The 13565-nt window shown below is 50.4% G+C and overlaps 1 protein-coding gene across 1 annotated transcript in view; it reads left to right on the top strand.

Moving 5' to 3' along the window:
* The first annotated feature begins 635 nt into the window (after positions 1-635).
* The window catches only part of LOC122938268 (AT-rich interactive domain-containing protein 3A-like), a 204959-nt gene continuing 192029 nt past the window's right edge, over positions 636-13565 (top strand). The window contains exon 1 of the mRNA XM_044293670.1: positions 636-1040. Within this exon, the coding sequence (XP_044149605.1) occupies positions 1002-1040 (39 nt within the window). The 5' untranslated portion in view covers positions 636-1001. The remainder of the gene's footprint in view (positions 1041-13565) is intronic.

Below are 13565 nucleotides of genomic sequence, written 5' to 3'. Positions count from 1 at the left end.
TATAATAATGACATCATCACCAATATTTAGGGCCCCCCCCCCCCCCATGAGGAGATGATGACAGGGATCCCAAGTGATCGCCTCTGAGCTAATAAGCCTTCAGTTTTCCTACAGCGCCACCACAGGAGAACTGAGGCATTGCATCATCTCAATGGGGTGTATGGACATAGTAATAGAGAAGGGTCCTAAGTAGGGACCCCCCAAAACTACTCATTCTCAGAGGGGATGTGATGCTGAGTCTTATCCTGAGGAGAGGCTCTGTTCACACTGGTCGGGTCTGACAACCCCCAAATCCAGGAAGCAGGACCCCCCAAAGTGGAGAGGGATGGGTGCACTGTACCGCTCTGGATGGCGGTGTATGGAGGAGGACTACTACTCCTCGCGTGTGCCCGGTGGGCAGGGGCTGTAGTACCTCCTGTGACGTCACTGCCCTCCCATCTATCACTCCCTGACATGTAGTCAGCGAATGGCAGGCGGCGCCCCCCCCCCCCCCCCCCCGGCCCCCCCGGCCACTGCTCCGACACTTGTTGCAAAAAAAAAAAAAAGGCAAAGGTGGCAAAAAAGAAAAATGATCCCCTGAGCGAGAAGAAGCCTGAGAGCAGAGGGGACCGGAGCACCCAGGACCGGAGCACCCAGCACCGGAGGACCGGAGCACTCAGGACCGGCACCACCCAGGACCGGAGGACCGGAGCACCCAGGACCGGCACCACCCAGGACCGGACAGCCAGGACCGGAGCACCCAGCACCCAGAACCGGAGCACCCAGAACCGGCACCACCCAGGACCGGCAGCACCCAGAACCGGCACCACCGACGACCGGAGCACCCAGGACCGGATCACCCAGGACCGGCACCACCCAGGACCGGATCACCCAGGACCGGCACCACTTAGGACCGTGCAGGCAGAACCGGAGCACCCAGGATAGTGCACCCAGCACCGAGCAGTCGGACCCGGGGATATTGCGCCCAGCACAGTGCACCCTCGCCCCTGGCACACACCAGTATGGTTGATAACACCAGTGTCGCCAGTAAATCTGCTTTGGTAAGTGGATTCCAGTGTCATCATCTGCAGGACAGACCTGGGGTCCCTGAGTGTATAGGGGTCCAGGCTGAGGGTCCATGTTCAGGAGGTTCTGTACAGGAGCCGGGTTCTTCTGGGTTATGATTTTAGGGGGCTGTGTCTTCCTGGGTCATGTCCTGGGGTCCAGTCCTATGTGTGTACAGGGGGTACATGTGTATACAGTGGGTACAAGTGTGTGTACAGGGGGTACATGTGTATACAGTGGGTACAAGTGTGTGTACAGGGGGTACATGTGTATACAGTGGGTACAAGTGTGTGTACAGGGGGTACATGTGTGTGTACAGGGGGTATATGTGTGTGTACAGGGGGTACATGTATGTGTGTACAGGGGGTACATGTGTGTACAGGGGGTACATGTGTGTGTACAGGGGGTACATGTGTGTGTACAGGGGGTACATGTGTGTGTGGGGTACAAGTGTGTGTGTGGGGTACATGTGTGTGTGTGTGTGTGTACAGGGGGTACATGTGTGTGTACAGGGGGTACATGTGTGTGTACAGGGGGTACATGTGTGTGTGTGTGTGTGTGTGTACAGGGGGTACATGTGTGTGTACAGGGGGTACATGTGTGTGTACTGAGGGGGTATATGTGTGTGTACAGGGGGTACATGTATGTGTGTTCAGGGGGTACATGTGTGTGTACAGGGGGTACATGTGTGTGTGTACAGGGGGTACATGTGTGTACAGGGGGTACATGTGTGTGTACAGGGGGTACATGTGTGTGTACAGGGGGTACATGTGTGTGTACAGGGGGTACATGTGTGTGTACAGGGGGTACATGTGTGTGTGTGTGTGTGTGTACAGGGGGTACATGTGTGTGTACAGGGGGTACATGTGTGTGTACAGGGGGTACATGTGTGTGTACAGTGAGTACAGTCTGTTCCTCACTTATGATTAGGGGTCTTGTATCTGTAGTTGAGTTACTAGGGTCTCCTGGGTTATGCTGTGTGTTCCCGGGTCATGTCCGGGGTCTCCTGGGTTATGCTGTGTGTTCCCGGGTCATGTCCGGGGTCTCCTGGGTTATGCTGTGTGTTCCCGGGTCATGTCCGGGGTCTCCTGGGTTATGCTGTGTGTTCCGGGTCATGTCCGGGGTCTCCTGGGTTATGCTGTGTGTTCCCGGGTCATGTCCGGGGTCTCCTGGGTTATGCTGTGTGTTCCCGGGTCATGTCCAGGGTCTCCTGGGTTATGCTGTGTGTTCCCGGGTCATGTCCGGGGTCTCCTGGGTTATGCTGTGTGTTCCCGGGTCATGTCCGGGGTCTCCTGGGTTATGCTGTGTGTTCCCGGGTCATGTCCGGGGTCTCCTGGGTTATGCTGTGTGTTCCGGGGTCATGTCCGGGGTCTCCTGGGTTATGCTGTGTGTTCCCGGGTCATGTCCGGGGTCTCCTGGGTTATGCTGTGTGTTCCCGGGTCATGTCCGGGGTCTCCTGGGTTATGCTGTGTGTTCCCGGGTCATGTCCGGGGTCTCCTGGGTTATGCTGTGTGTTCCCGGGTCATGTCCGGGGTCTCCTGGGTTATGCTGTGTGTTCCCGGGTCATGTCCGGGGTCTCCTGGGTTATGCTGTGGTTCCCGGGTCATGTCCGGGGTCTCCTGGGTTATGCTGTGTGTTCCCGGGTCATGTCCAGGGTCTCCTGGGTTATGCTGTGTGTTCCCGGGTCATGTCCGGGGTCTCCTGGGTTATGCTGTGTGTTCCCGGGTCATGTCCGGGGTCTCCTGGGTTATGCTGTGTGTTCCCGGGTCATGTCCGGGGTCTCCTGGGTTATGCTGTGTGTTCCGGGGTCATGTCCGGGGTCTCCTGGGTTATGCTGTGTGTTCCCGGGTCATGTCCGGGGTCTCCTGGGTTATGCTGTGTGTTCCCGGGTCATGTCCGGGGTCTCCTGGGTTATGCTGTGTGTTCCCGGGTCATGTCCGGGGTCTCCTGGGTTATGCTGTGTGTTCCCGGGTCATGTCCGGGGTCTCCTGGGTTATGCTGTGTGTTCCCGGGTCATGTCCGGGGTCTCCTGGGTTATGCTGTGTGTTCCCGGGTCATGTCCGGGGTCTCCTGGGTTATGCTGTGTGTTCCGGGGTCTCCTGGTATGCTGTGTGTCCGGGGGGGTCTCCTGGGTTATGCTGTGTGTTCCCGGGTCATGTCCGGGGTCTCCTGGGTTATGCTGTGTGTTCCCGGGTCATGTCCGGGGTCTGCTGTACATTGCTGGATCATGTCCTGGGGGGATTGCACAGGGTGTGCGCTGTGATCCTGGGTCATGTTTGGGGGGCTCCTGTATCTATATGGGGAACTCTGTGTATTCCAGGGTCATGTCTCAGGGGCTGCTATATCTGGGGGTTGTGTGTACTCCTGGGTCATGTTTTGGGGACGCTATGTCTGTACAGGGAGTTCTGTGTTTTCCTTTCAGTTTTTAGGGTGCAGTTCCTGTACAGGTGTAGCACACAGTCCCAGATCATACGGTTGCTGTGTGTGAATGCGGAGCTGTATGTCCCCCGCCTCTGATATACTGGACTTCACGGATTCCCAGGTCTTCTAAGTGCAGGGTCGACTCTGCTCAGAACTTCCTATGTGATCCTGCTGTGTGTGCCTCATGTCCAGAGGTCTTCTGCCTGTATAGGGGTCCTGTGTAATTCTGAGGTGTATTATGTCTGTATAGGAGTCCTGTGTGTTTCTGGGGTGCTTCCTGCCTGTATAGGGGTGCTGTGTGTATCTGGGGTGCTTCCTGTCTGTATAGGTGTGCTGTGTGTACCTGGGGTGCTACGTGCCTGTATAGGGGTGCTGTGTGTACCTGGGGTGCTACGTGCCTGTATAGGGGTGCTGTGTGTATCTGGGGTGCTACGTGCCTGTATAGGGGTGCTGTGTTTTTCTGGGGTGCTTCCTGTCTATATAGGGGTGCTGTGTGTATCTGGGGTGCTTCCTGTCTGTATAGGGGTGCTGTGTGTATCTGGGGTGCTTCCTGCCTGTATAGGGGTGCTGTGTGTATCTGGGGTGCTTCCTGTCTGTATAGGGGTGCTGTGTGTATCTGGGGTGCTTCCTGCCTGTATAGGGGTGCTGTGTGTATCTGGGGTGCTTTCTGCCTGTATAGGGGTGCTGTGTGTTTCTGGGGTGCTTCCTGCCTGTATAGGGGTGCTGTGTGTATCTGGGGTGCTACATGCCTGTATAGGGGTGCTGTGTGTATCTGGGGTGCTACGTGCCTGTATAGGGGTGCTGTATGTATCTGGGGTGCTACGTGCCTGTATAGGGGTGCTGTGTGTATCTGGGGTGCTACGTGCCTGTATAGGGGTGCTGTGTGTATCTGGGGTGCTACGTGCCTGTATAGGGGTGCTGTGTGTATCTGGGGTGCTACGTACCTGTATAGGGGTGCTGTGTGTATCTGGGGTGCTTCCTGCCTGTATAGGGGTGCTGTGTGTATCTGGGGTGCTACATGCCTGTATAGGGGTGCTGTGTGTATCTGGGGTGCTACGTGCCTGTATAGGGGTGCTGTATGTATCTGGGGTGCTTCCTGCCTATATATCGGTGCTATGTGTATCTGGGGTGCTACGTGCCTGTATAGGGGTGCTGTGTGTATCTGGGGTGCTTCCTGCCTGTATGGGGTGCTGTGTGTATCTGGGGTGCTACGTGCCTGTACAGGGGTGCTGTGTGTTTCTGGGGTGCTACGTGCCTGTATAGGGGTGCTGTGTGTATCTGGGGTGCTTCCTGCCTGTATGGGGTGCTGTGTGTATCTGGGGTGCTACGTGCCTGTATAGGGGTGCTGTGTGTTTCTGGGGTGCTACGTGCCTGTATAGGGGTGCTGTGTGTATCTGGGGTGCTACATGCCTGTATGGGGGTGCTGTGTGTATCTGAGGTGCTACGTGCCTGTATAGGGGTGCTGTGTGTATCTGGGGTGCTTCGTGCCTGTATAGGGGTGCTGTGTGTATCTGGGGTGCTACGTGCCTGTATAGGGGTGCTGTGTGTTTCTGGTGTGCTACGTGCCTGTATAGGGGTGCTGTGTGTATCTGGGGTGCTACGTGCCTGTATAGGGGTGCTGTGTGTATCTGAGGTGCTACGTGCCTGTATAGGGGCGCTGTGTGTATCTGGGGTGCTACATGCCTGTATAGGGGTGCTGTGTGTATCTGGGGTGCTACATGCCTGTATAGGGGTGCTGTGTGTATCTGGGGTGCTACGTGCCTGTATAGGGGTGCTGTGTGTATCAGTGGTGCTACATGCCTGTATAGGGGTGCTGTGTGTATCTGGGGTGCTTCCTGCCTGTACAGGGGTGCTGTGTGTTTCTGGGGTGCTACGTGCCTGTATAGGGGTGCTGTGTGTTTCTGGGGTGCTACGTGCCTGTATAGGGGTGCTGTGTGTATCTGGGGTGCTACGTGCCTGTATAGGGGTGCTGTGTGTATCTGAGGTGCTACGTGCCTGTATAGGGGTGCTGTGTGTATCTGGGGTGCTACGTGCCTGTATAGGGGTGCTGTGTGTATCTGGGGTGCTACGTGCCTGTATAGGGGTGCTGTGTGTTTCTGGGGTGCTACGTGCCTGTATAGGGGTGCTGTGTGTATCTGGGGTGCTACGTGCCTGTATAGGGGTGCTGTGTGTATCTGGGGTGCTACGTGCCTGTATAGGGGTGCTGTGTGTATCTGGGGTGCTACGTGCCTGTATAGGGGTGCTGTGTGTATCTGGGGTGCTTCCTGCCTGTATAGGGGTGCTGTGTGTTTCTGGGGTGCTACGTGCCTGTATAGGGGTGCTGTGTGTATCTGGGGTGCTACGTGCCTGTACAGGGGTGCTTTGTGTTTCTGGGGTGCTACGTGCCTGTACAGGGGTGCTGTGTGTATCTGGGGTGCTACGTGCCTGTACAGGGGTGCTTTGTGTTTCTGGGGTGCTACGTGCCTGTACAGGGGTGCTGTGTGTTTCTGGGGTGCTACGTGCCTGTACAGGGGTGCTGTGTGTATCTGGGGTGCTACGTGCCTGTACAGGGGTGCTGTGTGTATCTGGGGTGCTACGTGCCTGTACAGGGGTGCTTTGTGTTTCTGGGGTGCTACGTGCCTGTATAGGGGTGCTGTGTGTATCTGGGGTGCTACGTGCCTGTATAGGGGTGCTGTGTGTATCTGGGGTGCTACGTGCCTGTACAGGGGTGCTGTGTGTATCTGGGGTGCTACGTGCCTGTACAGGGGTGCTTTGTGTTTCTGGGGTGCTACGTGCCTGTACAGGGGTGCTGTGTGTTCCCAGGGGTAAGTCTGTAGCCTCTAGTGCATGTACAGATCGGCCTGTGTGCACTTTATCCTCCCTCCATGATCGCCGTGCCCTCTTATCTAATAATTCTTTATTGTGCCGTTATATAAATACTGAAGTGGTCAAAGATCAGGTATGGCTCCAGCGCGCAGTGTTAGTAAACAGTGCTCCAGCGCCGGGTCCCCCTCCCCCTGCGCCTCCCATACCTCACACACAACTGCTGCTTTCTGGGAAGATCTGCCCCAGTCGCTGATTAGGCGACAATCAGCATAAGATGGGTTAAATAGGAAAATATTTTAAAATATTTTTTATTTGTTGGACCGTAATTCCTGCCAGAAAAAAACCCCAAATGTCAGAAAATACAGTAAAATGTTAGTACAGTACAATGTGTGGTCCATCATTTTGTATAATTGGGGTCCTCCTCTCCCCTTTGCCCGTCCCGGTCGTGTCCTCTCCTCCGCAGCTCGCGCCCCATTGACCCGTCACTTTTTATTATGATGATGATGTCGTTCCGTCGACTCTTTAATTTTGTTAAATAGTTTTAATGATTTTTTTTTTCCTCCGCGTCAAATAATGTAAAATAGTGGAATTGAGTGAATCTCAGCGGGGAAGCGTCCGCATTGATTTATCCGCTGGGGGAATGTCAGTTCTGTAGCCCAGAGATTTTTAGCAATTATAATAATGAATTACACGGAATTAGAGCGCCGCCGCAGCCGTTACACCCTGCCCATAAAAATGGATGAAATATAGGTAGAGGCGAAAATATTAATACAGGAGAAAATCAAATCCGTCCCCCTGACTCAACTAGAATTTAGCAAAAAATAAAAAATAAAATCCCTCAAAAATTCTTCTGGGTTCTTGGAAAGTTCTGGCCGATGACCGTGTGCCGGAGCTGCCGGTGTGGACGGATCATTTCTGGCCTCTCTCCTGCTCTTTTTGGCTCCCGGCAGGAGGTCGCGCGCAGATCTGGATAATGTCAAATGTTTTACGATTGAGTGAGAGGAAAAATTCTAATTCTAATAATATATTAGTCAGCGTCCTGTAAGATCATAATCAGTATTATATTATTATTATATTTCTGATACTATTTTATCTTTTGATTTATTAAATATTTGTATTATTTGTTTTGCTTATCATATTTTTAGTTATTGTAATATATTTTGATTTTATTTATATAATTTATATTCTTATTTTGATGTGTTTTTATGATATTATGTTTTATTTATATTCAATTTTTTATCATTTTATTTTATGATATTATTTTTAGTTATATTATTATTTTACTTATATTATTTCTATTTTCTTTTTGATTTTATTTATATTATTCATATTCTTATTTTGATGTGTTTTTATGATATTATGTTTTATTTATATTCTTTATATTCAATTTTATCAATTTTATTTTTGATATTTTTAGTTATATTATTATTTTACTTATATTATTTCTATTTTCTATTAGTGTTATTATATTATATATAGTATTATATAATGTTTATTTTATTTTTATTATTCTTTATTTTTTGTTCTATGCTTTATTATAGTCTCAGTCCTTATTGTTGTTGTTACTATTATTTCTATTATACTCTTTTTATTTAGTCTTTTTATTATTCATATTATTTTTTTCTTTACTACTATTTTGTTAATTAGTTTTTGGTCTTTTTATTTGTTATTTTGTTATTTTTTTATATGACTTTTTTATTATTACCATTTTTCATTGACACCATTTTTATCATTTTTTTGACACCAGTTTATGACCTGATTATGACTATTCTGGTTCAGTGTAATATCTAGAAATCCTCTATGAACACATCTAGAAACGTATATATTCTGAGCTCTCGCGAAGATATTTGCATTTCTTCTAATCTCCTAGAGAAGATGCTAGTTCTTGTTTCTGGGTGTGTCTTATAGTCCAAGTAATATACAGTATATCTTATATTAGATACGTGGTCTCTGGGAGATGTTCTCGAAGATACTTGGTGGAATCGGAAATCCGTCGCAGGGACTTTTGTCTGGATGAGGGGATGGTCTTCTCATAGAGGTGGTCTTGTGGAGTGGCTTCATGTCTATTTTATACCCAGTTGATCGTTACCGTCCTCCTCTTGGGTCCAGTATGAGTCAGTCTCCCAGTTACCTCCGTCTTCATCGATAGTCTAGACGTTTCGCTTGATCCTTATAGTGTTCTTGATTGTTAGTGAAGGGATAAAAGGAAGGAAGGAATCGGAATAATATCAAATATAATGGGATATAGTAGGTTCATAGACTTCTTGGTCTGTACAGATCACTTTACTGCAGTTATCTGCTTATCTGCCATTCTAATCCTGCCTGTAATGATACCACCTCTCTGTAGAGATAAGACAGGATCCTTCCATTCACAATCAGCGATTGTCATATCTTTTCTATTACTTTCCTTGCACAATGACAATGCCTAGACGACTTTCCCATGTAAGTCAATAGGGTCCGCTCCTGTCCATTGTGTCTATGGCCCCAGGGGCTGCCGTAAAGCAATTCTTTAAATGCCCAGGCAAGATGGCCGCAGCCATAATCATTTTCATGAAACAGAATTAAAAAATCTGCAGTCAGAAAATAAAAACAAGTTAGAAAACAAGGAGATGTGTTACTATCTGGTTTTAACGGGCAGAGACAGATTCCCTTTAAGCGGCCGTAGACCTAGGGTAGTTGTTGGGCATCTTACCTGGCTGCTCCATTGCTCCTATGGATGGAGGGATGTGAGTGGCCAGATACTGAAAAATAATCTCAGTTTGGGACAAGAAGACATAAACATGGCCAAGAGATGATCTCATGACTGGTCATCTTGATGGACCTCATCTTGGCCTCATGTCCTCTGCAGTGTCCAATGACTGTGACTGTGGGTGATGGGGCAGATAACACTTGGCTCCGTCTCTGTAATGAGATCGTGTACATTTCGGGAAGGAGCTGTAGCTTCTTCTGCACAACCGATCTGCCTACATGGTGGCCTCTGCAGCGGCCATTAGGAGGTGTTCACAGAATCTCATAGAAGAATCTCAGAGCCTTCAGTGAGGACCAGGAGGTTGTTCAGCAGGACGGCCATTTGGAGGAATGCAGAAGTCTTCGGCCCTCACTGGGATTTATTGCTCTTCCCCTGTCTGTTGGGTCTGTTGAGAGCGGAGACAGATGTTGGGGAAGAGTCTCCGTCACTTGTCTCTTCTGATCATTGAGAGGGTCCTTCATGTGGCAGATTCTGGGGAGACTGTGAACATTCTCATGCAGACACCATTATCTACTTAGGACAGATACCATTATCATTGTCTCTAAGGCCTTCCATATAGTGTATAGAGGCATACCGAGCAGATAGGGGGGTGGGCACCTCTCTCAGGGTCCCCATTTTTAGCTAGAAAGGACAGTTGCCACAAGGAGTAGAGGTGCTGCAGAGAGTGGAGAGGTGCTGCAGAGGGTGGAGAGGTGCGGCAGAGAGTGGAGAGGTGCGGCAGAGAGTGGAGAGGTGCGGCAGAGAGTGGAGAGGTGCGGCAGAGAGGGGTGAGGTGCGGCAGAGAGGGGTGAGGTGCGGCAGAGAGTGGAGAGGTGCGGCAGAGAGTGGAGAGGTGCTGCAGAGAGTGGAGAGGTGCTGCAGAGAGTGGAGAGGTGCTGCAGAGAGTGGAGAGGTGCTGCAGAGGGTGGAGAGGTGCTGCAGAGAGTGGAGAGGTGCTGCAGAGAGTGGAGAGGTGCTGCAGAGAGTGGAGAGGTGCTGCAGAGGGTGGAGAGGTGCTGCAGAGAGTGGAGAGGTGCTGCAGAGAGTGGAGAGGTGCTGCAGAGGGTGGAGAGGTGCTGCAGAGGGTGGAGAGGTGCGGAAGAGAGTGGAGAGGTGCGGCAGAGAGTGGAGAGGTGCTGCAGAGAGTGGAGAGGTGCGGCAGAGAGTGGAGAGGTGCTGCAGAGAGTGGAGAGGTGCTGCAGAGAGTGGAGAGGTGCGGCAGAGAGTGGAGAGGTGCGGCAGAGAGGGGTGAGGTGCGGCAGAGAGTGGAGAGGTGCGGCAGAGAGTGGAGAGGTGCGGCAGAGAGGGGTGAGGTGCGGCAGAGAGTGGAGAGGTGCGGCAGAGAGTGGAGAGGTGCTGCAGAGAGTGGAGAGGTGCTGCAGAGGGTGGAGAGGTGCTGCAGAGGGTGGAGAGGTGCGGCAGAGAGTGGAGAGGTGCGGCAGAGAGTGGAGAGGTGCGGCAGAGGGTGGAGAGGTTGCGGCAGAGGGTGAGAGGTGCGGCAGAGAGTGGAGAGGTGCGGCAGAGAGTGGAGAGGTGCGGCAGAGAGTGAAGAGGTGCGGCAGAGAGGGGTGAGGTGCGGCAGAGAGTGGAGAGGTGCGGCAGAGAGTGGAGAGGTGCTGCAGAGAGTGGAGAGGTGCTGCAGAGAGTGGAGAGGTGCGGCAGAATGGTGGAGAGGTGCGGCAGAGAGTGGAGAGGTCGGCAGAGAGTGGAGAGGTGCTGCAGAGAGTGGAGAGGTGCTGCAGAGGGTGGAGAGGTGCTGCAGAGGTGGAGAGGTGCTGCAGAGAGTGGGAGAGGTGCTGCAGAGAGTGGAGAGGTGCTGCAGAGAGTGGAGAGGTGCTGCAGAGGGTGGAGAGGTGCTGCAGAGAGTGGAGAGGGCTGCAGAGGTGAGAGGTGCTGCAGAGGTGGAGAGGTGCTGCAGAGAGTGGAGAGGTGCTGCAGAGAGTGGAGAGGTGCTGCAGAGAGTGGAGAGGTGCTGCAGAGAGTGGAGAGGTGCTGCAGAGAGTGGAGAGGTGCTGCAGAGTGGAGAGGTGCTGCAGAGAGTGGAGAGGTGCTGCAGAGAGTGGAGAGGTGCTGCAGAGAGGTGGAGAGGTGCTGCAGGGAGAGGTGCTGCAGGAGTGGGTGCTGCAGAGTGGAGAGGTGCTGCAGAGTGGAGAGGTGCTGCAGAGAGTGGAGAGGTGCTGCAGAGAGTGGAGAGGTGCTGCAGAGAGTAAAGTGCTTCTGTAGACAGTAGAGAGCTGCGTCCTCTGAATATCAGGCTCTCAGCAAATCTTCAGTAACAACAAGTTCCTAAAAGACCTAATTAAAAGTGGACAACCCCTTTAACAGTTTCAAAGAGAAGGCTGACACACAGATATACTGCCCGGGACCAGTGATGATGACCCTACAGCAGGTCGATTGGAGCTGGTTGGCTTGCATTTTCATCACACAATAATCTCGGGGTTTTTCGTACCTACGATCATTCATCCCCCATACACTTTACCTGCAGACGGCGGATGTACACGAGCGGCTGCGCTGATGACAGGCAGCGGTTTTTCTGTCCGTATAGAAGCTGCCTGTGATTATTGCTTCTCTCTCATTTGTAGGACATGTTCACACCGTCCAGAACGCTGAACGTATCGGGGGCAGGGACTGTTCAGGACTTCCTGTCATTATTCCTACAGTCGCCTTACACTAATTAACTGCTGAACAAATGGATAGAAAACAACAGATCATTTCCTTTTAACCCGAAGCTGCTGAGGTTAGAAATATCCGCGTGTCTATCTGCTGTCTGTACATTGCACGGCGCGGGTCCTGCTGTCCTCAGGAGGTCCTCCAGACAATGTCTCTGGACCATAACCAGAAGACGGCCCTGATACAACCTCAGCGCTGTCAGTGAATGGAGCAGATGAGGGCCAATGACATGACATGAAGCAGTTAGACTGGAGTTGGTGGCCCTGTCTCTGAGAACCTTCCTTTCAATGGTTAATGGGGGGGGGGGAAGAGGAATCCTTGTCGGGGCCTCATTACATCATTTAATTAGTTGATTACATTGTTCAGAAAATGAGACGTTTCCTCCGTATAAATCAGGAGGATAATTCCGACATTTCATTTTACAATCAATGAGCAGATTCTTATTGTGATGAATGAGCCGCAGCTGAGCCGCGAGCCTCCGACGTGTCGTATAGAGAGCGTAATGTAGAGAGCGTAATACTGACGTGTCATGTAGAGAGCGTAATACTGAAGTGTCGTATAGAGAGCGTAATGTAGAGAGCGTAATACTGACGTATCGCATAGAGAGCGTAATACTGATGTGTCGTATAGAGAGCGTAATATAGAGAGCGTAATACTGACGTGTCGTATAGAGAGCGTAATGTAGAGAGCGTAATACTGACGTGTCGTATAGAGAGCGTAATGTGGAGAGCGTAATACTGACGTGTCGTACAGAGCGCGTAATGTAGAGAGCGTAATACTGACGTGTCGTATAGAGAGCGTAATGTAGAGAGCGTAATACTGACGTGTCGTATAGAGAGCGTAATGTAGAGAGCGTAATACTGACGTGTCGTATAGAGAGCGTAATGTAGAGAGCGTAATACTGACGTGTCGTATAGAGATCGTAATGAGGAGGTGTAATATAGAGAGCGTAATACTGACGTGTCGCATAGAGAGCGTAATGTAGAGAGCGTAATACTGATGTGTCGTATAGAGAGCGTAATACTGACGTGTCACATAGAGAGCGTAATGTAGAGAGCGTAATACTGATGTGTCGTATAGAGATCGTAATAAGGAGGTGTAATATAGAGAGCGTAATACTGACGTGTCGCATAGAGAGCGTAATGTAGAGAGCGTAATACTGACGTATCGCATAGAGAGCGTAATACTGATGTGTCGTATAGAGAGCGTAATATAGAGAGCGTAATACTGACGTGTCATGTAGAGAGCATAATACTGACGTGTCATATAGAGAGCATAATAAGGAGGTGTAATATAGAGAGCGTAATACTGACGTGTCGTATAGAGAGCATAATGTAGAGCGCGTAATAATGACGTGTCGTATAGAGAGCGTAATACTGATGTGTCATATAGAGATCGTAATAAGGAGGTGTAATGTAGAGAGCGTAATACTGACGTGTCATATAGAGAGCGTAATGTAGAGAGCGTAATACCGATGTGTGATATATAGAGGGGTAAGGGCAGTAATACTGATGTGTAATATATAGAGGGGTAAGGGCAGTAATACTGATGTATGATATATAGAGGGGTAAGGGCAGTAATACTGATGTATAATATATAGAGGGGTAAGGGCAGTAATACTGATGTGTAATATATAGAGAGGTAAGGGCAGTAATACTGATGTGTGATATATAGAGGGGTAAGGGCAGTAATACTGATGTGTGATATATAGAGGGGTAAGGGCAGTAATACTGATGTGTAATATATAGAGGGGTAAGGGCGGTAATACTGATGTGTAATATATAGAGGGGTAAGGGCAGTAATACTGATGTATGATATATAGAGGGGTAAGGGCAGTAATACTGATGTATAATATATAGAGGGGTAAGGGCAGTAATACTGATGTGTAATATATAGA

This window comes from Bufo gargarizans, chromosome 1 (genome assembly GCF_014858855.1).
Source record: "Bufo gargarizans isolate SCDJY-AF-19 chromosome 1, ASM1485885v1, whole genome shotgun sequence".
NCBI lineage: Eukaryota > Metazoa > Chordata > Amphibia > Anura > Bufonidae > Bufo > Bufo gargarizans.
This window is presented reverse-complemented; position numbering and strand designations above follow the sequence as displayed.